At 44.4% G+C, this 24971-nt stretch overlaps 1 protein-coding gene across 1 annotated transcript in view; it reads right to left on the bottom strand.

Moving 5' to 3' along the window:
• The window catches only part of LOC126426710 (alpha-mannosidase 2), an 813563-nt gene that overhangs the window by 175685 nt on the left and 612907 nt on the right, over positions 1-24971 (bottom strand). The window contains exon 9 of the mRNA XM_050088631.1: positions 3695-3868. Coding sequence (XP_049944588.1) covers positions 3695-3868 — 174 coding nt within the window. The remainder of the gene's footprint in view (positions 1-3694; positions 3869-24971) is intronic.

Below are 24971 nucleotides of genomic sequence, written 5' to 3'. Positions count from 1 at the left end.
GAAATGGAAAGACCGAGTAAGGAATGAAGAAGTATTAAGAAGACTTGGAGAAGAAAAAAACATGCTGAAAGTCATCAGAAAGAGAAAACGGAACTGGAGTGGACACTGAGGACTGTTTATAGAATAGTAGGAATGGTGGAGGGAAAAAGCGGAAGAGGAAAAAGAAGATATCAAATGCTGGAGAATACAAAAGGAGACACATATTCAGAAATGAAAAGACTGGCTATGGACAGACAAAAGTGGGAGAGGCTTAACCCATGACAAGACCTGCCGTAAGGCAGAATACCGGCCGGACTGAGTGACCGAGCGGTTCTAGGCGCTACAGTCTGGAACCGCGCGACCGCTACGATCGCAGGTCAGAATCCTGCCTCGTGCATGGATGTGTGTGATGTCCTTAGGTTAGTTAGGTTTAAGTAGTTCTAAGTTCTAGTGGACTGATGACCAAAGATGTCAAGTCCCATAGTGCTCAGAGCCATTTGAACCAAGCAGAATACCGTACTACTACTGCTAACCCTGTGACCGAACATGCTGAGCTGCCATGCCGGCTATGAACTCACCTACCAGAGATCTGCACAGCCATAGCTCAAATATATGCTTTCCACATACTGCGTAGTTTTGGGGTTTCTTTTAATTAACATTTACATATGTTCCACTGGACACAGCACACAACACGAACTAAATCGGAGCTTTGGTTGATCCTCTATCGACACACAGAGTTGGTACCGATCTGAGTGTCTGACATCTGCAGATTTGGGTGTTGAGTAATTGCATTTCATTTCAGAGCTTACTGCCCACCGCCATTTTTCTTTGTGGCTGTACTGCTCTGGAAATATCTGTACAGTGATGCGAAATGCGCTGCGTGTGTCGTTTGGAAACATTTCGTCCCATTCAGTGACAGTACCTGCTTTTGAAAATTTGGAAATTTGTGGTAAGTTCCTAGGGGACCAAACTGCTAAGGTCATCGGTCCCTAGGCTTACACACTACTTAATCTAACTACAACAGGCTCAATCAAAAAATAAAAACACAAATCCAAAATAAACACAACATTTCCAGAATACAAAATAGCTTACGAGCTGAAAACTTACAAACACACTCAAACACACACAATGACAACACCACACAGAAAAGAACCAGATGGTACACCATGACCTACACACATAAACTAACACACAGAGTTGCAAACATCCTAAAGAGACAGGGCTTCAAAATAGCTTATAAGCCTTCAATCACACCTAAGCCAGCCAGCTACCAAGAGGGACAAATACCAACAATCAGGAATATATAAACTTGAATGTCAAAGTTGTGATGCAGTATACATAAGCATGACATGCAGGAATTTTGGAACACGATACAAAGAACTTATCAGATGTTGGAAGTATGAAACAAACCATTCCACATTTGCAGAGCCTTTAAAACACCATAACCATCATCCTACAAACATGGAACAAGAAATAAAAATAATGAGAATAAGCAACCATGACAAAAATCTTATACAAACGCAAGAAAACTTCCACATCCAGAAAGCCATAGCAGAAAACAAACATGTGATAAATGAACAAACACACATCAGCACAGGCTCCCTACTACACTTAATAAAGGAAATGATAACATAAAACAAAAATACTCTTCCCCACACCATCTGGACACACACACACACACACACACACACACACACACACACACACACACACACACACACATGCATACACGAGCAGATCACATATACTTCAATAATTACACTCGAAAGTTCGGCAATAATATTCGATCTTTGGCTAAAAAATTCGACAGTCGGCAACAGAAACCGAAACATTGCATTGAAACAAGCGTTCAGTTCATAGTGCTGTGGAAAAAACAGCAAATTGTTATTCATAAGAAGAAGAACAACACCAAAAATGCAACAGGAGCGTAACATGTAAGAAATTGTCCACGCAACCTGTAAGTACAGTTCAAAACGTTACTACTTAATAGGAAATACCAACCACCAGGACTGTTTATAACCTATAGGTATAGTGACAAAAATGTAAATTAAATAGCTAACATATGTACATATTCCAGGCCACTGATGATGCCTTGCAGAAAATAAAGGCGAAACGCGTATGGCACTAAAATTGTGTTTTATTCAGTTGCTGTCAGACGGTCCATAAGTAAAAAATTATTAATATACCGTAATATTACACGCAACTGAGGAAGACAGGACTACGAAAGTTGAAGATGTTAAAACTAACTTATGCTAACGACAACACTCACACTCATGCGCGAGGGAGGACTCGAAACTCCGACGGGGGAAGCCGCGCGAACCGTGGCAAGGCGCCCGAGACCTCACGGATACCCCGCCGCGGCTCCTGCTTTTGACAACAGCCATGGCCACTTACTGTTTGTCACTATGTTCGGACTCAGTATAGCTTGTTTCTGTCTAGGGTTTTCCGACAGTCCTAGCAGTACGTTAACAGCGACAGACAGCAGTACTGTGGACAGAATGAGATTTTCACTCTGCAGCGGAGTGTGCGCTGAAATGAAACTTCCTGGCAGATTAAAACTGTGTGCCGGACTGAGACTCGAACTCGGGACCTTTGCCTTTCGCGGGCAAGCGCTCTACCAACTGAGCTACCGAAGCACGACTCACGCCCTGTACTCACAGCTTTACTTCTGCCAGTACCTCGTCTCCTACCTTCCAAACTTTACAGAAGCTCTCCTGCGAACCTTGCAGAACTAGCGCTCCTGAAAGAAAGGATATTGCGGTGACATGGCTTAGCCACAACCTGGGGGATGTTTCCAGAATGAGATTTTCACTCTGCAGCGGAGTGTGCGCTGACATGAAACTTCCTGGCAGATTAAAACTGTGTGCCGGACTGAGACTCGAACTCGGGACCTTTGCCTTTCGCGGGCAAGTGCTCTACCAACTGAGTTACCGAAGCACGATTCACGCCCGGTCCTCACAGCTTTACTTCTGCCAGTACCTCGTCTCCTACCCTCCAAACTTTACAGAAGCTCTCCTGCGAAACTTGCAGAACTAGCACTCCTGAAAGAAAGGATATTGCGGTGACATGGCTTAGCCACAGGCTGGGGGATGTTTCCAGAATGGGATTTTCACTGCAGCGGAGTGTGCGCTGATATGAAACTTCCTGGCTGATTAAAACTGTGTGCCGGACTGAGACTCGAACTCGGGACCTTTGCCTTTCGCGGGCAAGTGCTCTACCAACTGAGTTACCGAAGCACGATTCACGCCCGGTCCTCACAGCTTTACTTCTGCCAGTACCTCGTCTCCTACCTTCCAAACTTTACAGAAGCTCTCCTGCGAAACTTGCAGAACTAGCACTCCTGAAAGAAGGATATCGGAGAGATGCCTTAGCCACAGGCTGGGGGATGTTTCCAGAATAAGATTTTCACTCTGCAGCGGAGTGTGCGCTGATATGAAACGTCCTGGCAGATTAAAACTGTGCGCAGGACCGAGACTCGAATTCGGGACCTTTTCCTTTAGCGGGCAAGCGCTCTACCAACTTTTTTCTTTCTTTTTTTCTTTTCTTTATTAAAACAATCATATAAGCACATAAGGACAAAAACAAAATAATGAAGTACTGAAACTGTTTCAACACGAGTGGTGTCCTACAATAGACTGAAGAACACAGTTCACTGAATGCAATGGAAAGGTGGCGCAGGCGTATGGAGGGACAGTGCTAGCAGGGCGCGCCTCACCTTGCGCGGCAGCTTCTCGTAGGACTCGCGGTCCGTGTCGGGCAGCAGCGACAGCTTGGCCGCCCCCGCGCCGCCCCCCACCGCCGCCGCCCCCGCGCCGCCTCCGATGGACGCCCCGCCGCTGCCTCCGCCTCCGTCGCCTCCCAGCAGCGACAGCGCCGCCCTGGCGGTCACCTGTGGAACCACAACGTCGTTATTAGCCAACAGAGCAGCGTTGAGTAGGGCTGTAAAAATAACATTTTCTACCATATCTGTTCAGAATTGTAGCTCCTCACAAGCGTCTTGTCTTCTAACCAAACTGCGTGCCTATGGAATATCGCCTCAGTTGTGGGGCTGGATTCGTGATTTCCTGTCAGAAAGATCACAGTTCGTAGTAATAGGCGGAAAGTCATCGAGTAAAACAGAAGTAATATCCGGAGTTCCCCAAGAAAGTGTTATAGGCCCTCTGTTGTTCCTTCTCTATATTAACGACGTAGGACACAATCTGAGGAGCCTTTTTAGATTGTTTCCAGATGATGTTGTCATTTACCGTCTTGTAAAGTCATCAGATGCCCAAACGACTTGCAAAATGATTTAGATAAGATATCTGTATGGTGCGAAAAGTAGCAATTAACCCTGAATAAAGAAAAGGGTGAAGTTATTCACACAAGTACTAAAAGAAATCCGCTAAATTTCGAGTACGCGGTAAGTCACAAAAACCTGAAGGCTGTAAATTCGTCGAAATACTTAGGGATTACAATTACAAATAAGCTAAATTGGAACAGTAAGATAGATAATGTTGTGGGTAGAGCAAACCAAAGACTGCCATTCATTGGCAGAACACTTAGATGGTGCAACAGGTCTACTAAAGAGACTGCTTACACCACGCTTGTCCGCCCTATTCTGGAGCATTGCTGTGCGGTGTGGGATCCGCATCAGGTGGGACTGACGGATGACATCGAAAAAGTTCACAGAAGGGCAGCCTGTTTTGTATTACCGCGAAACAGGGGAGATAGTGTCACAGACAGCCGGCCGGAGTGGCCGAGCGGTTCTAGGCGCTTCAGTCTGGAACCGCGCGACCGCTACGATCGCAGGTTCGAATCCTGCCTCGGGCATGGATGTGTGTGATGTCCTTAGGTTAGTTAGGTTTAAGTAGTTCTAAGTTCCAGGAGACTAATGACCTCAGATGTTAAGTCCCATAGTGCTCAGAGCCATTTGAACCATTTTAAGTGTCACAGACATGACACGTGAACTGGAGTGGCAATCATTAAAACAAAGGCTTTTTCCGTTGCGACGGGATCTTCTCATCAAATTTTAATCACCAGTTTTCTCCTCGGATTGCGAAAACATTCTGTTGGCACCCACCTACATAGGGAGAAATGGTCATGAGGATAAAAGAGAAGCCGGCCGAAGTGACCGTGCGGTTACAGGCGCTGCAGTCTGGAACCGCAAGACCGCTACGGTCGCAGGTTCGAATCCTGCCTCGGGCATGGATGTTTGTGTTGTCCTTAGGTTTAACTAGTTCTAAGTTCTAGGGGACTAATGACCTCAGCAGTTGAGTCCCATAGTGCTCAGAGCCATTTGAACCATTTGATAAAAGAGAAGTCAGGGCTCGCACAGAAAAATTTAAGTGTTTGTTTTTGCCGCGCGCCGTTCGACAGTGGAACGGTAGAGAGACAGCTCGAAGGCGGTTTATTGAACCCTCTGCCACGCACTTTATTGTGAATAGCAGAGTAATCACATATATGTAGATGTAGATAACTGTCAACGAAGTATTCTTATGCGTTACTGGTGCGTGATCTACATCTATATTTACAGGGCCTTAAAAGAAGAGTATTCCGTATTTCGAAAAATGTACTAGGACCAAAAAAAAAGAAAAAAATGTCCAGTAAACATCGGCTCTAAAATATGAGGGACATTCCATAAATAATACACAAGTTGGTATTACTGTCGATTGTTTGATGCAACAACAATGAGAAAATTACGTCAGATATAGCCGGGAGTTTGAAGGAAGAAGCACGTGCAAATGGCTCTGAGCACTATGGGACTCAACTGCTGAGGTCATTAGTCCCCTAGAACTTAGAACTAGTTAAACCTAACTAACCTAAGGACATCACAAACATCCATGCCCGAGGCAGGATTCGAACCTGCGACCGTAGCGGACTTGCGGTTCCAGACTGCAGCGCCTTTAACCGCACGGCCACTTCGGCCGGCCGGAAGCACGTGCTATCGTTTTTTTCGCGGTGTACTGTAACACAAAATTGGCGAGAGGTGGAAACGGACCCTGCAGGAGTCTCTGGTACTGTGATTGTTGAAGAGGAGAGGTCGTACATCAAGATCGAAACATCACGCGGCAAAACCCGACAGAAGTCCCTAGTGAAGTTTGTAGTGAGTTCACAGTGCACCCTATAGTTCAATTCTTCTATCTTGGCAGCTCACGCATGCCCGCCCAGACGCGGGAGATTGCTGCGTTGCCAGTTGTACACGACACAGGCGCGAAGAGAAGTAGCGCCATAGTATAGCATAGTTCGCAAACTTACGTTTAGGGGGGAGCGCGCAGTTTACGAAGTAAAGCCACCACGGCCGCATTAACCCGTTCCTGCTACAGAGACGTGCTCCCCGCATTCTGCGCTGTGCGCGATTTTGTCATCACTGCACTGCTCGCCTGTGCTGACACATGGTGTTCCGACTGCTTTGACAAACTTATCATTATATTCCACAAAAACTATTTGGCCCAAAAATTTGATTTTTACCCATCTTCTTGATTGATACTTTCCCCCCATAAATGACTTAATTTTGTTTCGAAGTTCAACGCAGTTGTTGTGCAGCATTAGATGTAGTAAACCACTGCACGAAATTTTGAAGAGTTTGCAGAGGTAAAAGTCCATAGCGTATACTTTCCATATGGTCGATTTTAGTTGCCACTAGAAATTTCAAAAAATTACATTCAAACGAATAAAATTCATGAAGTAAGACACTTCGATACTGTTTTTAAATAAAGAAAATATTAAGCACTGAGCAAGGATCGAACGTAGAAACTTTCGCTTGGCAGCGCTATACTATAACCATTACACTAACACAGCTCACCACTCAATTTGCCTGCCGGAGGACTTTAAAATGTCACGCAAAATACCGACAAACACTGTTGGTATAACTATGGATTACTGACGTTTCGTCGAAGTACAACAGAAAATAAACAATTACCGCCGTTCTTTATTGCGAAAAAGCGGTTTGTGAGAATGATACAAACACCTTTCCTTGCTATTGCCTGAATTAGGAGGCTTATTGCTTGTTTGCTTCAATTAATTAATAGAATATGAAGCAATTGGTATAAAGAATGCTTTTTCCAAACTTTCTATAAAAAAAAATCTGCTATCAACACATTGCTTTTGTTCAAATACTTTATTAATGGCTGAACATTTCTAAAACTGAAGACACTCGTCCGTGCTCTGCACTGCAGTCGAGCTGTGACAACGTCGTTCATTGGTTGACTGTGTTTTGTGACGTCAGATGCGCAGAACGAACCTAAACTCGGCCGCCGTTGTACATGACGATTGTACAGTTTCACGTTGGGTTACTCGCATTCGTGTTGGTCTTGTGAGCGTAGACAATAACCCAAGTCCTTTCTGCCACCTCTCAAACTATGCAACATACTTTCAACACCCTGTGCGTATGAAAATCATTATACACTACTGGCCATTAAAATTGCTACACCAGGAAGAAATGCAGATGATAAACGGGTATCCATTGGACAAGTATATTACACTAGAACTGACATGTGATTACATATTCACGCAATTTGGGTGCATAGATCCTGACAAATCAGTACCCAGAAGAACAACCTCTGGTCGTAATAACGTCCTTGATACGCTTGAGCATTAAGTCAAACAGAGCTCGGATGGCGTGTACAGCAGCGTGTACATGCAGCTTCAACACGGTACCACAGTTCATCGAGAGTAGTGACTGTCGTATTGTGACGAGCCAGTTCCTCGGCCACCATTGACCAGGCGTTTTCTGTTGGTGAGAGATGTGGAGAATGTGCTGGCCAGGACAGCAGTCGAACATTTTCTGTATCCAGAAAGCCCCGTACAGGACCTGCAACATGCGGTCGTGCATTATCCTGCTGAAATGTAGGGTTTCGCAGGGATCAAATGAAGGGTGTAGAGCCACGGGTCATAAAACATCTGGAACGTAACGTCCACTGTTCAAAATTCCGTCAATGCGAACAAGATGTGGCCGAGACGCGTAACCGATGGCACCCCATACCATCACGCCGGGTGATACGCCAGTATAGCGATGAGGAATACACGCTTCCAATGTGCGTTCACCGCGATGTCGCCAAACACGGATGCGACCATCATGATGCTATAAACAGAACCTGGACTCATCCGAAAAAATGACGTTTTGCCATTCGTGCACGCAGCTTCATCGTTTAGTACACCATCGCAGGCGCTCCTGTCTGTGATGCAGCGTCAAGAGTAACCGCAGCCACGGTCTCTGAGCTGATAGTCCGTGCTGCTGCAAACGTCGTCGAACTGTTCGTGCAGATAGTTGTTGTCTTACAATCGTCCCTATCTGTCGACTCAGGGATCGAGACGTGGCTGCGCGATCCGTTACAGCCGTGCGGATAAGATGCCTGTCATCTCGACTGCTAGTGATACGAGGCCGTTGGGATCCAGCACGGCGTTCCGTATTACCCTCCTGAACCCACCGATTCCATATACTGCATACAGTCATTGGATCTCGACCAACGCGAGCAGCAATGTCGCGATACGATAAACTGCAATTGCGATAGGCTACAATCCTACCTTTATCAAAGTCGGAAAAGTGATGGTGCGCATTTCTCCTCCTTACACGAGGCATTACAACAACGTTTCACCAGGCAACGCCGGTCAACTGCTGTTATTTGTATGAGAATTCGGTTGGAAACTTTCCTCATGTGAGCACGTTGTAGGTGTCGCCACCGGCGCCAACCTTGTGTGAATGCTCTGAAAAGCTAATCATTTGCATATCACAGCATCCTCTTCCTGTCGGTTAAATTTCGCGTCTGTAGCACGTCATCTTCGTGGTGTAGCAATTTTAATGGCCAGTAGTGTATTTAAGAGTGTTCCACATTTCCTAAACAAATGGATCTATTTTTAACAAACTTGGTACGCATATCACTTACCATCTGGTAACAAATGCTATGGGGGTTTGAACCACATACTTCCCATACAGGTGCAGGTGAAAACGATATAAAATAGAAAGATAACTCAGGACATCTCTAGCAACTGCAAGCAAATGTTCTATATACATGACTCATTATTTTTAGAAAAAAAACTGTGCAGATTTCAAACACCCACAGGGGAGAGGTTGGGGATGATCAGCCGCAACACGTAAAAATATTCCACAACGATCGATGTCCAATGTTAGTACTGAATCCATAGTGCTAGTTTGTCGAAAATTGACGGTCTGATCCCTTGGTTGTATACAAAATACGGGTTGACTCTTACATTGAAGATAACAGCAACCAGCCACTTTTTACAATGCTACTCATTTACTGAAATAGCGCCCTTACCGGTTTCGAACAGACAGCTTCACCTTCAGTCGGCTAGTTCACGTTAAGATATATTTTACATTAGCTTTCGCCTTTTGTTTTCCCAACTGATGAAATTTCCGTGCGGTGGTGGTGTCGATGAAACATGCGCGCCATTATCTTCTAGTGCAGAGTGCTTGCAATTTTACAGCAGCGAAAACTGTACGACGCACTTTGCTAAGTGTATGTATGCAAATAATCTAAATACATACGTCCATGTGGTGAAACTTCTCAGTGTGTGAGTGGTGCATGAGATTATGTGCATACGTATAAATAAAAAAGTGCATCATTCAGTTTTCGCTGCTGCAAGATAGCAAGCACTTTGCATGTTTCATAGGCACCACCACCCCACGGAAATTTCATCAGTTGGGAAAGGAATAGGCGAAAGCTAGTGTAAACTAATGTGGACTAGCCGCCTGAAGATGAACCTGTCGGTTCGAATCCGGTACCGACACTGTTTAAATAAATAAACAGCATTGTAAAAAGTGGCTCGTTGCTCTTATCCTCTATGTAAGAGTCAACCTATTCAAGGTTGATTCACGAAAATATGCAAATATTTTAATATGTAATTCTAAAAGTAAAATTAACGAAAAAAGATCATACACTCCTGGAAATTGAAATAAGAACACCGTGAATTCATTGTCCCAGGAAGGGGAAACTTTATTGACACATTCCTGGGGTCAGATACATCACATGATCACACTGACAGAACCACAGGCACATAGACACAGGCAACAGAGCATGCACAATGTCGGCACTAGTACAGTGTATATCCACCTTTCGCAGCAATGCAGGCTGCTATTCTCCCATGGAGACGATCGTAGAGATGCTGGATGTAGTCCTGTGGAACGGCTTGCCATGCCATTTCCACCTGGCGCCTCAGTTGGACCAGCGTTCGTGCTGGACGTGCAGACCGCGTGAGACGACGCTTCATCCAGTCCCAAACATGCTCAATGGGGGACAGATCCGGAGATCTTGCTGGCCAGGGTAGTTGACTTACACCTTCTAGAGCACGTTGGGTGGCACGGGATACATGCGGACGTGCATTGTCCTGTTGGAACAGCAAGTTCCCTTGCCGGTCTAGGAATGGTAGAACGATGGGTTCGATGACGGTTTGGATGTACCGTGCACTATTCAGTGTCCCCTCCACGATCACCAGTGGTGTACGGCCAGTGTAGGAGATCGCTCCCCACACCATGATGCCGGGTGTTGGCCCTGTGTGCCTCGGTCGTATGCAGTCCTGATTGTGGCGCTCACCTGCACGGCGCCAAACACGCATACGACCATCATTGGCACCAAGGCAGAAGCGACTCTCATCGCTGAAGACGACACGTCTCCATTCGTCCCTCCATTCACGCCTGTCGCGACACCACTGGAGGCGGGCTGCACGATGTTGGGGCGTGAGCGGAAGACGGCCTAACGGTGTGCGGGACCGTAGCCCAGCTTCATGGAGACGGTTGCGAATGGTCCTCGCCGATACCCCAGGAGCAACAGTGTCCCTAATTTGCTGGGAAGTGGCGGTGCGGTCCCGTACGGCACTGCGTAGGATCCTACGGTCTTGGCGTGCATCCGTGCGTCGCTGCGGTCCGGTCCCAGGTCGACGGGCACGTGCACCTTCCGTCGACCACTGGCGACAACATCGATGTACTGTGGAGACCTCACGCCCCACGTGTTGAGCAATTCGGCGGTACGTCCACCCGGCCTCCCGCATGCCCACTATACGCCCTCGCTCAAAGTCCGTCAACTGCACATACGGTTCACGTCCACGCTGTCGCGGTATGCTACCAGTGTTAAAGACTGCGATGGAGCTCCGTATGCCACGGCAAACTGGCTGACACTGACGGCGGCGGTGCACAAATGCTGCGCAGCTAGCGCCATTCGACGGCCAACACCGCGGTTCCTGGTGTGTCCGCTGTGCCGTGCGTGTGATCATTGCTTGTACAGCCCTCTCGCAGTGTCCGGAGCAAGTATGGTGGGTCTGACACACCGGTGTCAATGTGTTTTTTTTTCCATTTCCAGGAGTGTATATTTATTTATGCATTTATTTTAGCTGGCAAGATTAGGGCCTTCAGGCCCTCTCTTACACCTAACCAGGCATACTCAGATTTCTACAGAACATTAAGGACATATAAGGTGTTATACAGTATTAATGTTAAAGAAAAGAAAATAGAGATTAGAACAGTAGTACAATGATAATTATAACAATCAAAAAATAATTATAACAATCAAGAATAATAATAATAATAATAATATAATGACTATGTATATGAAAGTAAACATATTTTTCTTTTATGAATGTCAGTCCTATTGCTAGTTGGGAATTTTCTCGTTGTGTTCTTGCAGCTTGTGAGTTATTCTCATCGAGCAGAGACGTAAGACGATAGAATGGGGTGAAAGAGATATAGAAGAGGTAGACAGGTTAGAGGAAGAGAAAGAGAATGGTAAAATTCGAAGCTATGATGTAGAGGAGAAAGAAAGAGATGAGGGGGGCACAACAATGGTGGCTATACCGTCCCTAATATGTAAGTCTTGAGTTCCCTTTTGAATGTTGAGTGGTTATGGATAAGACGCAGATCACAGGGGAGCGCGTTCCATAGTCGTATGGCTGAGATGGAGAATGACACGGAGAAAGATTTTGTGTTATGTAAAGGTACAGCCAAGATGCTAGATGTATCCGATCTGGTATTGCCGTTGTGGAATGATGATAGGTGTTTAATGTGAGAAGATAAGTATTGGGGGCACCAGTGACTAAGAAATGGATGAAGTAAGCCCATCATGTGGAGATCGCGTACCTTATGTGGGCATATCCAACCTAGCTGGGAGTATGAAGGACTGATATGGTCATACAACCGTATGTTGCATACGTATCTAACGCAAGCATTCATCACTAGCTCGAGGCATCTCGAATTTCGCTGTTTGAACCATGCTGAACTACATCACAATAGTAAAGATTAGGCAAGACCAGTGTTTGGATTAATTTTTGTTTAACATGGGTTGGAAATATATTTCTAAATTTTTGGATTGCATGTAGGGAGGAGAGCGATTTCCGGCAAGCTGTGACTGTTTGTTCTTTCCAGTTTAGGTGTTCATCCAAGATTATTCCAAGGTCTTTTACTGTTTTTTGGTATGGTAGTTGGGTACCATTGAGGAATATTTGAGGGACTGTTTCGTGGAAGTACCACCTGATTAACGTTGGATGAGATATAAGAATGACCTGGGATTTCTTGGGGTTTAGTTTCAGACCTAGGTTCTGTGCCCATCGAAAAACAGAGCAGAGATTTGCATTCATACTCGCTACTGCGTCAGCAATGTTCTTGGGGCTTGCACTTATGTACAGTTGGATGTCGTCGGCATATAGATGGTAGTTGCATAGGTCCGCAAATGTTTAGTTACAGAGTTACGACTAATAGAAGATTTTTCCTGAAATTTAGCAACTTCGCTAATATGAAGCCATCGCAAAACTTTACGAGGTTAAAGCAGTATTTTTCCAACACGTCCAGAGAAGCAAAGATTATTACACAAGTGAATTTGTTTACTTTCCATTAAGAATGTAGAAACTTTTGTCGTTGTCGGCAACCGCTAGTGAGTTGTTTCAGTCGTCCCCAACCTGGGGAACATAATGACAACAGTGTATTTAAGTGAAACCACATAGTAACTGGTGTAGTTTGTAGATTGTTTATGGAATAGGGATGCCTTTCAAATTTACGACAGAGGAATACTCCGATATGGTGTTTGTTTATGGCAAATGTGATGGTAATGCTACGGCTGCAGTTTACGAATAACGCGTATGTTATCCATCTCGGAGGATTCCGAATGCACGAACCATTACTGGAGTATTTCGAATGTTACGGGAGACAGGTTCTCTACCTAACGTTCACGATCAGTACGAGCGCTCGATGCATGAAGACGATGATGAGGATATTATGGATGCTGCTCAACATAACCCGGGTACCAGTACACGACTTCTCTCTCAGCGATTAGGCATTTCACAGTCTAAGATATGGAAAAGATTGAAGTACAATAATCTGTAGCGTTAACATAAAAAAAGCGCATCATTTACATCCGGGAGATCCTGCCCTTCGCTTGGAGTTGTGCAACTGGTTATATATTAATCAGCGGTTACACAAATACATTTTATTTAATGATGAGGCACAGTTTACTCGAGACGGTATAAACAATTTACATAGCGAGCATCTACGGTCTGAAGCAAACCCACATGCAACAATGGAACACAATTTCCACCAGCTATTTAGCATAAATGTGTGGTGCGGTATAATCAACACACAATTTATTAGACCATTCATTTACCCAGGACGTCTAACTAGCGAGACGTACTTACAATTCCTTCGAGAAGAAATGCCCCGCTTTCTCGAGGATGTTCCACTTGCTACGCGACTGCAAATGTATTGTCAACATGACGGCGCGCCTCCAAATTTCACCAACGCCGTTACTACACATTTAAAGGAACATTTTCCCCAGAAATGGATTGAAGGTGGTGCTACACGTCTGTGGCCACCCAGACCGCCCGATTTAACACCAATGGATTTTTGTGTATGGCGATGGATGAAAGACATAATTCATTAGGACAAAATCAATACACATGAGGCATTACTTGCTCGCATTATGATTGTAACAGACGAAATTAAGAAAAACCCTGTGAAACTGAAACGAGCAACGAAATCTGTTCATACACGTGCAGCTAAATGCACTGAACTCGGTGGAGACATTTTTGAATATTGATTGTGAATGTATTGTGAAATTATATGTACGAGGGCCGTTCAGAAAGTAACCTCCGGTTGATTTAAAAAAATACACCAAGTTAAATAAAAATATTTTAATATATACATCTTACAACTACATCTTTGCACTATTTTTCTACATAGTCTCCATAGCGATTGAGGCACTTATCGTATCTCTTCACAAGCTTTGAAATTCCTTCTGCATAAAAATCACCCGCTTGTGCCTGGAGCCAGCCTGTGACCGACTCTTTGAGCTCTTCGTCGTCATCAAACCGCTGTGACCCGAGCCATTTCTTCAAATGCATGAAGAGGTGATAATCACTTGGCGCCAGGTCTGGGCTGTAAGGTGGATGGTTGATAACGTCCCACTTGAAGGACTCAAGAAGGGCCGTTGTTCTGCGAGCAGAGTGAGGACGGGCGTTATCGTGCAAAAGAACGATACCGGAAATCAGCATACCACGGCGTTTGTTCTGTATAGCGCGTCGTAACTTTTTTATTGTTTCACAGTACACGTCTTGATTAATGGTCGTACCACGTTCCATGAATTCAACCGACAACACCCCTTTGGCATCCCAAAACACCGTTGCCATCAGTTTTCTGGCAGAAAAATCTTGCGAGGCTTTTCTTGGTTTGGTAGGCGAATTTGAATGTGCCCACATCTTTGATTGTTCTTTTGTCTCAGGGTTCACGTACTTAATCCGTCACCGGTCACGATTCTGTTTAACAATGGTTCTCCTTCGTCCTCATAACGTGACAGAAAGTCTAATGCAGAGGCCATTCTTTGAGTTTTGTGGTGGTCGGTAAGAATTTTGGGCACCCATCGTGCACACAACTTACGGTAACCCAATCTTGCTGTCACTATCTCGTACTAGAGAGTCTTAGAAATCTGTGGAAAACCAGTAGACAACTCCGACATTGAGAAACGTCGATTTTCACGAACTTTTGCATCAACTGTCTGAACGAGTTCGTCAGTCACCAATGATGGTCTACCACTCCTCTCTTCATCATGAACGTTTTCTCGTCCACTTTTAAATAAACGTACCCATTCACGGACAACTCCTTCACTCATAACTCTTGGTCCGTACACGGCACAAAGCTCACGATGAATAGCTGCTGCAGAATATCCTTCGGCTGTAAAAAACCTTATGACAGCACGCACTTCACATTTGGCGGGGTTTTCTCTTGCAGCACACATTTCAAACTGCCACAAAAACTAAACTAGCGCAGGTACGACGTTCACTCGACCACGGCTTGATGCCGACTGACCTGTTGAGTGCGTGAACGCACAGATGGCGTCGCTACTCCCCCCACAACCCGCACTGTGACCAATCGGAGGTTACTTTCTGAACCGCCCTCGTACATTGTACAACTTTCTTAACACTAAGCTTTGTTTTTCCCGGTTTGACTTGAATTCACGTGTGCTATGGTGTTAATAAAAGCAGATTATATGAGACATTGATACAGTTTCAATTAACTTTATTATCATCATTTTTTCAAAATCAAATTCTCTACAACTTCTGCTGAAAACTTTGTGCAATTGTCTGGAATTGAAAAAACAAATCGGGCCAAGTGGTTAATAAATTAGAAAATTTACGAAATTACGTCTTTGCTTCTCTGGATGTTCTGGATAACTGCTGCGGATACACGTCTGGGGCATGTTTTATTAGTTTCACCAAACCAATAACAATAAAGTGAATGGAAATCGTGCTTTACTTTAACGTCGTACCGTTTTGAGATGGCTTCATATTAGCGAAGTTGCTCAATTTTAGGCAAAACATTTTACTAGCCGTAACTCCGTAACTAAACATTTGCGGCCCTATGTTTGTACGAAATCTTTTCTTTAGTTTTGCTTGTAGAATAACATATTGAAATATTTGCGTATCTTCGTGAATGACCCTGTATACTGGACCCATAGTTTTGGAGTTGCTACGCTCTCTGGCGGCTGTCGTGATAGGGTTTCACCAGTACTGCAGGCGGGAAAGCGGGGTGCAAAGACCATTATACAGTGTATCAGTATAACTCTAGGTAGTTAGCAGGCTCGGTGGAGTTGTTCGTTACTCTGAGATTTATTCCAGCTGAGTACAACGCCGGCCGGTGTGTCCGTGCGGTTCTAGGCGCTTCAGTCTGGAACCGTGAGACCGCAGCGGTCGCAGGTTCGAATCCTGCCTCGGGCATGGGTGTGTGTGATGTCATTAGGTTAGTTAGGTTTAAGTAGTTCTAAGTTCTAGGGGACTGATGACCACAGGTGTTGTCCCATAGTGCTCAGAGCCATTTAACTACAACGGTAACTAACCCAAATGCTACAATACGATTGAAAATAGCTATGATTGTTGTTACTATGTTTCGGTGCCAGTGGTTAAGTCACCTGAGACCAGGGTTGCCAAACAAATTACACTAATTAGTGCGTGCAGGGAGCCAACGCCTACCTAACGTTTGTTAAGTGCCTCGAGCACTAAGGACCACGACCTTTATACGGGGTGTTCAAAAAGTCTCTCCACAGTGCCATATGACTGTTAGCCGCGCGTGCCGTATGATTGTTCACCTGCCTGGGTTACTTCCCTTCAAGTGGACTCCCCAACATTCCACTGTTTCGTTTATCTCACTAAAAATGGTTATTCAATAAATTAATAACTTGTATTCACTTCGATACATTCACTGCGACATACGGCACGCACGGCTAACAATCATACGGCACTGCGGAGAGACTTTTTGAGCACCCCCAAGGTACTAGGGTCACTCCAAAAGAAATGCACACTATTTTTTAAAATCCATCCTTTATTCTTCAAAATGGTTGGCTCTGAGCACTATGGGACTTAACATCTATGGTCATCAGTCCCCTAGAACTTAGAACTACTTAAACCTAACTAACCTAAGGACATCACACACATTCATGCCCGAAGCAGGATTCGAACCTGCGACCGTAGCAGTCGCGCGGTTCCGGACTGCGCGCCTAGAACCGCTAGACCACCGCGGCCGGCCTTCATTCTACATGTCTGAAAGTTTTACAGTGTGTAGACACATCCTTTAGGAACAATATTTTCATTCCTCCACATAATTTCCATCCCTCTCAACTGCCTTACCACTTGGAACCAGCGCCTGTATACCCACACGGTAAAATTCTGGACCAACCTTTGGAACCACTGTTTGGCAGCGTGTACTAGGGAGTCACCATCTTGAAACCTTGTTCCACGAAGAGAGTCTCTCAGTTTCCCAAAGAGGTGATAGTCACATGGGGCCAGGTCAGGACTGTAAGGTGGGTGTTTCAGTGTTGTCCATCCGAGTTTTGTGATCGCTTCCACGGTTTTTTGAATGAAATGCGGCTGTGCATTGTCGTGCAACAGCAAAACATCCTGCTTTTGCCGCTGGACTGGCCGCAAGTGGTTGGATAACATAGCTTGTCTAGGATGGCCTCCGGCGTTCACACACAATCTGACGTCATTCGATTTTTACCTTTGTATGGTTCATAAAGGAACATGTGTATCCGCCACCGCTACCACCTGATATCTTGATATACCGAACTTTAGAAACACTATTGTTGCAACAATTAGTCCAAAGTCACAGATCAAGGTTTGGGGAGAACTCACCTCAATACCGTACGACGAATGGTGCTCACATTGAACTCCTGTAAGAAAAACTTTTGAGCTACTATTTCATTTGACATATTACAATTGTAAGTAGAAACTAATAGATGGTACGAAGCCATAAAACCAGTATATTCATTTTGAAACAGGCTGTATTTTCAATCAAAACCGTCCATCTACTTACGTTCCTATTCACGGATAAAGTAAGCTTCTTTCGTGGACGTGCCGATATTGTCGGACGTAAATAGCAGTGGCTATGGGCTTTCGGGATGTTCCCGCTTCTGTGCAGGAACGCAAGTGGGAAAAGTGGCAGACCTGGTGCAACCTTTGGAGCGTGTCACGAAAGCTCTCGGCGAGAATCGGTTATACAGCGTCCAACGTCAGCAAACGACGCGGCAGTCCCACGTTTCACGCGCATGCGCATTCTGCAGCGCGCTCGGCATTTTCGGACTCGACACTCGGGAAGATAGAATTGACCACTGACGTCACTAGCACACTCGCCACGTGCTCCACTGTCTGTTCGCACGCGAGCGAATGACGCGCGCCCACGAGCAGTCCGTTTTAGCCGGAAAGTCGATCGTATAGAACGGACTTCCATACAATGCAGTAAATCACCTGCAACTGTAACTCTAAGCGGTATGACAGGGCTGAAATTCTATCGTCCACTCACCATCCTACATCTACGACGGCAGTTCAATAAGTAATGCAACACATTTTTTTCTGAAACAGGGGTTGTTTTATTCAGCATTGAAATACACCAGGTTATTCCCCAATCTTTTAGCTACACAACACTATTTTTCAACGTAATCTCCATTCAATGTTACGGCCTTACGCCACCTTGAAATGAGGGCCTGTATGCCTGCACGGTACCATTCCACTGGTCGATGTCGGAGCCAACGTCGAACTGCATCAATAACTTCTTCATCATCCGCGTAGTGCCTCCCACGAATTGCGTCCTTCATTGGGCCAAACATATGGAAATCCGACGGTACGAGATCGGGGCTGTAGGGTGCATGAGGAAGAACAGTCCACTGAAGTTTTGTGAGCTCCTCTCGGGTGCGAAGACTTGTGTGAGGTCTTGCGTTGTCACGAAGAAGGAGAAGTTCGTTCAGATTTTTGTGCCTACGAACACGCTGAAGTCGTTTCTTCAATTTCTGAAGAGTAGCACAATACACTTCAGAGTTGATCGTTTGACCATGGGGAAGGACATCGAACAGAATAACACCTTCAGCGCCCCAGAAGACTGTAACCATGACTTTACCGGCTGAGGGTATGGCTTTAAACTTTTTCTTGGTAGGGGAGTGGGTTTGGCGCCACTCCATTGATTGCCGTTTTGTTTCGGGTTCGAAGTGATGAACCCATGTTTCATCGCCTGTAACAATCTTTGACAAGAAATTGTCACCCTCAGCCACATGACGAACAAGCAATTCCGCACAGATGGTTCTCCTTTGCTCTTTATGGTGTTCGGTTAGACAACGAGGGACCCAGCGGGAACAAACCTTTGAATATCCCAAGTGGTGAACAATTGTGACAGCACTACCAACAGAGATGTCAAGTTGAGCACTGGGTTGTTTGACGGTGATCCGTCGATCATCTCGAACGAGTGTGTTCGCACGCTCCGCCATTGCAGGAGTCACAGCTGTGCACGGCCGGCCCGCACGCGGGAGATCAGACAGTCTCGCTTGACCTTGCGGCGATGATGACACACGCTTTGCCCAACGACTCACCGTGCTTTTGTCCACTGCCAGATCACCGTAGACATTCTGCAAGCGCGTATGACTATCTGAGATGCCCTGGTTTTCCGCCAAAAGAAACTCGATCACTGCCCGTTGTTTGCAACGCACATCCGTTACAGACGCCATTTTAACAGCTCCGTATAGCGCTGCCACCTGTCGGAAGTCAATGAAACTATACGAGACGAAGCGGGAATGTTTGAAAATATTCCACAAGAAATTTCCGGTTTTTTCAACTAAAATTGGCCGAGAAAAAAATGTGTTGCATTACTTATTGAACTGCCCTCGTACATCGTATTTCGCAAGCCACCTAATGGTGTGAGTTGGAGGTAACACTAAGGCCGTGTCCTACGTGAGCAGCAGAAGCGAGCGACAGGGCGCGACAGCTTCAGGCGACAAAACACACAGCCGCTGCTGTAGTTACTAGAGTTGTGGCGATTCGTGAATGAGTCGTTCATTAGAACGACTCTAAATAAAGAACCGTAAGAATCGAATCGTGATACGGACGAATCGTCGTTCAATAGAATCGTAAGAACGATTGCGTGTTTCCGAGTCGTGACGATTCCAAGTTCCAACGATTCATCGATTCTTACAAGGGAACCTCCCCATCGCACCCCCTCAGATTTAGTTATAAGTTGGCACAGTGGATAGGCCTTGAAAAACTGATCACAGATCAATCGAGAAAACAGGAAGAAGTTGTGTGCAACTATGAAAAAAATAAGCAAAATATACGAAAAGTGTAGTCCATGCACATGATGTGCTACATCAAGGAGAGTGTGAGGTCAGGAGCTCCATGGTCCTGTGGTTAGGGTGAGCAGCTCTGGAACGAGAGGTCCTTGGTTCGAGTCTTCCCTCGAATGAAAAGTTTAATTTTTTATTTTCAGACAATTATCAAAGTTCAGGCACTCACACATAAGCAACTTCGCTCTCCAAAATCCAGGACATGTTCAGACTTGCTTGGACATATGCAGGCTTTGACGGCCTAGACACGGAAAAATTTGAAAACCTTAAAAACTTATTTTTTGACAGAGCACAGGGAAAACTGTGCGACTGTGAAACTGTTGCATTCATTTGTTGCAGTTTATGTGACGAACTCATGTTTCCATCACTTTTTTGGGAGTGATTATCACATCCACAAGGAAACCTAAATCGGGCAAGGTAGAAGAATCTTTTTACCCATTCGCCAAGTGTACAAGTTAGGTGGGTCGACAACATATTCCTGTCATGTGACGCACATGCCGTCACCAATCTCGTTTAGAATATATCAGACCTGTTCTCCTGTGGAGGAATCGGTTGACCTATGACCTTGCGATCAAATGTTTTCGGTTCCCATTGGAGAGGCACGTCCTTTCGTCTACTAATCGCACGGTTTTGCGGTGCGGTCGCAAAACAGACACTGAAGTAATTACAGTGAATAGAGACGTCAATGAACGAACGGACAGATCATAACTTTGCGAAAATAAAGAAAGTAAACTTTTCACTCGAGGGGAGACTTGAACTAAGGACCTCTCATTCCGAAGTTGCTCACGCTAACCACGGGACCACGGCGCTCCTGAGCTCGCATTATTCTTGATGTTGCATATCTTTCTCATGGACTACTCAGTTTGTATATTTTGCTTATTTTTTTTCATAGTTCCACACAACTTCTTCCTGTTTTCTCGATTGATCTGTGTTCCGTTTTTCAAGGCCTATCCACTGTGCCAACTTATAACTAAATCTGAGGGGGGTGCGATGGGGAGGTTCCCTTGTTAGTACGCTATGCTTCGAAGGCAACTTCCGAATCATGCCGAGTCGTGCCGAATGATTACGACCGCCAGATGGCAGTCAAGTGGAGGATGCGTGTGAACAAAGGAAGCTCGGAACGAACAAACGAAGTTCGTGGGCCGTAATATTACTCGTGAAAACCAAGCTGACACTTGGCGGTAGCTAACGGGAACGAGCGTAAAGGCATTTCCCCATTTACCATCGCTACCATCAGCCACCGTGCCGACGTCAGCATAGTTTGCGCGAGTAATACACGAACTAGCGATGACAGAAACGATATACGGCGAGTACACAGCTCCAGATACACACGATTAAAATCAAGAAATCCAAGTATGATGAATAAATACGTACCTCTTATTTGTTGCAGATGCAATGCAAAACATACACACCTTCTACACACACGATTACGTATTATATTTCGCGTATCTCGAAAACGGCCCTAACGATTTGGATGAAATTTTGTATTTAGACTGATTTTTGCTTTTTGAGTTCACCTACATAGTTCCACTCTTTCGTAAAAAGTCAATTTTACAATATATACATCCTACATAGTTCCATTCGTAAAAACGCAATTTTATATTATAAAAACGCTATTTCACATGTTTTTATAACGCCATCTCGTAAAACTTTGTTAGTACGTATTGAATGCAGTTAAGATTTTGGATTTTATGTTTATGTGTATATAGGTGTCTTTCCTTACAGCACGCGATTTTACACAAAAGCGTTTTTTTAAAATAAAAACGCAAATTTCGTGTTTCTTGGGAACGGCTTTAACAGTTTGGATAAAATTTTATATTTAGATACGGATTTTGATTTTTAAGTTTATTGGTGTCTTTCCTGAAAAAAACTCGATTTTACACAATAAGTATTTTATATCGCAATTTTGTAAATCTTTGTTACTATTGGATGTTACAGTAGAGGTGTATCACATTTTGTGAGATGGCTGTATAACATTATCCGAATGCGAACACGTTGGACTTACCGTACATCCAATAGTAACAATCATCCTAGATATGTTTTAGGTTAGACATGGTTTCCTCTGATCGTTGGTATCTCGCAAATGAAAATTTATATTTAGTTAACTGTATGCTTTCAACTTTATTTGAATAAGTAGCTTCTCCCAAAAAATACGATTTTACAAAAAGAAACAGAGCTAAGCTCGGTCTTCCACACATTATGGTAATAACAAGAGTAATATGCTCACTGCAGCATTAGATTACTGGTTACTTGCATAACTGTATCAAAGTTTCTTGTCTAAACACAGTTCAAAGCAAGTATTGTCACAAACATATAAAGTTCAGGCTCAGTTCGTGAAAAAGCTCTACACACTAGAGTTGGGCAACACGATTCTTTTTCTTCGATTCCTACGATTCAATCTCACATTGCGAATCGATTCCTACGATTCGTTCACGATTCTTTCACGATTCATTCTAGTCTGCGATGGCACGATTCTTACGGAATGCAAAAAGTTCTACATCTTACTCACAGAACGCAGGACATATCTCAAATTGTCAATACAATATTATGGCCCACCAACTTCGTTGGTTCGTTCCGAGCTTCCTTTGTTCACACGCATCCTCCACTTGACTACCAACTGGCGGTCGTAATCATTCGGCACGACTCGGCATGATTCGGAAGTTGCCTCCGAAGCATAGCGTACTAAGAATCGATGAATCGTTGGAACTTGGAATCGTCACTACTCAAACACACAATCGTTCTTACGATTCTTATGAACGGCGATTAGTCCGTATCACGATTCGATTCTTACGATTCTTTATTTAGAGTCGTTCAAATGAACGACTCATTCACGAATCGTAACAACTCTACTACACACACACACACACACACACACACACACACACACACCATTGGCAATTTCAGACATGTCCTGCCATCTGTGAGAAAGATGTAGAACTTTCTGCATTCCGCAAGAACCGTACCATCGCAGACTAGAATGAATCGTGAACGGATCGTAGCAATCGATTCGCAATGTGAGATTGAATCGTAGGAATCGAATCGGGAAAAAGAATAGTGTTGCCGAACTCTAGTAGTTACGGAAGTGTCCTACGTGAGCGACATCTGTGTCGCTGCCTGTCTCCCGCTGCAACTGGCGACGTTTGAATTCAGACGTGTTTGAATCATGTGGCTCCAGCACGCGCTACAAAGAGCGACAGCCACGTGTCTACTCGGCAAAGCAGTGGAACGGACGCGATGGTACCTATGAACTACTTAACATCCGATTTTAAGAAAGCTACTCGGTGAAAAAATTTGATTCTTCCGAAACCTATAGCTTGATATCCTTAAATGATAAAGGTCAGAATTTATTTTTCTTATTCGCCATAGTTACTGTGCTGCACGAAATTTTTAAGAATTTGCAGAGGTAAAGTCACATTGTAGATAAAAACCGAAGAAACTGCAAAAAGTTGGGAATTTAAGGATATGGGACCCAGATAAACTCACTAAACCAGAGGTTGTACAGAGTTTCAGGGAGAGCACAAGGGAACAATTGACAGGAATGGGGGAAAGAAATACAGTAGAAAAAGAATGTATAGCTTTGAGGGATGAAGTAGTGAAGGCAGCAGAGGATCAAGTAGGTAAAAAGACGAGGGCTAGTAGAAATCTTTGGGTCACAGAATAAATATTGAATTTAACTGACGAAAGGAGAAAATATAAAAATGCAGTAAATGAAGCCGGCAAAAAGGAATTCAAACGTCTCAAAAATAAGATCGACAGCAAGTGCAACATGGCTAAGCAGGCACGGCTAGAGGACAAATGTAAGGACGTAGAGGCTTATCTCACTAGGGGTAAGATAGATACTGCCTACAGGAAAATTAAAAGAGACCTATGGAGAAACGTGAACCACTTGTATGAATATCAAGAGCTCAGATGGAAAACCAGTTCTAAGCAAAGAAGGGAAAGCAGAAAGGAGTATATAGGTCTATACAGGGGCGATGTTCTTGAGGACAATATTATGGAAATGGAAGAGGATGTAGATGAAGATCAAATGGGAGATACGATACTGCGTGAAAAGTTTGACAGAGCACTGAAAGACCTGAGTCGAAACAAGACCCCGGGAGTAGACAACATTCCATTAGAATTACTGACGGCCTTGGGAGAGCCAGTCCTGACAAAACTCTACCATCTGGTGAGCAAGATGTATGAGACAGCCGAAATACCCTCAGATTTCAAGAAGAATATAGTAATTCAAATCCCGAAGAAAGCAGGCGTTGACAGATGTGAATATTATAACCGAACTATCAGTTTAACAAGTCACAGCTGCAAAATACTAATGCGAATTCTTTACAGACGAATGGAAAACCTGGTAGAAGCCGACCTCAGCGAAGATCAGTTTGGATTCCGCAGAAATGTTGGAACACGTGATGCAATATTGACCCTACGACTTACCTTAGAAAATAGATTAACGAAAGGCAAACGTACATTTCTAGCATTTGTACTCTTAGAGAAAGATTTCACAATGTTGACTGGAATACTCTCTTTCAAATTCTAAAGGTGGCAGGGGTAAAATACAGGGAGCGAAAGGCTATTTACAATTTGTACAGAAACCAGATGGCAGTTATAAGAGTCGAGGGACATGAAAGGGAAGCAGTGGTTGGGAAGGGAGTGAGACAGGGTTGTAGCCTCTCCCCGATGTTATTCAATCTGTATATTGAGCAAGCAGTAAAGGAAACAAAAGAAAAATTCGGAGTAGGTATTAAAATACATGGAGAAGAAAAAAAAAATCTTTGAGGTTCACCGATGAGATTGTAATTCTGTCAGAAACAGGAAAGGATATGGAAGAGAAGCTGAACGGAATGGACTGTGTCTTGAAAGGAGGATATAAGGTGAACATCAACAAAAGCAAAACGAGGATAACGGAATGTAGTCGAATTAAGTTGGGTGATGCTG

Source organism: Schistocerca serialis, chromosome 11 (genome assembly GCF_023864345.2).
Source record: "Schistocerca serialis cubense isolate TAMUIC-IGC-003099 chromosome 11, iqSchSeri2.2, whole genome shotgun sequence".
In the NCBI taxonomy this organism is placed as follows: domain Eukaryota; kingdom Metazoa; phylum Arthropoda; class Insecta; order Orthoptera; family Acrididae; genus Schistocerca; species Schistocerca serialis.
This window is presented reverse-complemented; position numbering and strand designations above follow the sequence as displayed.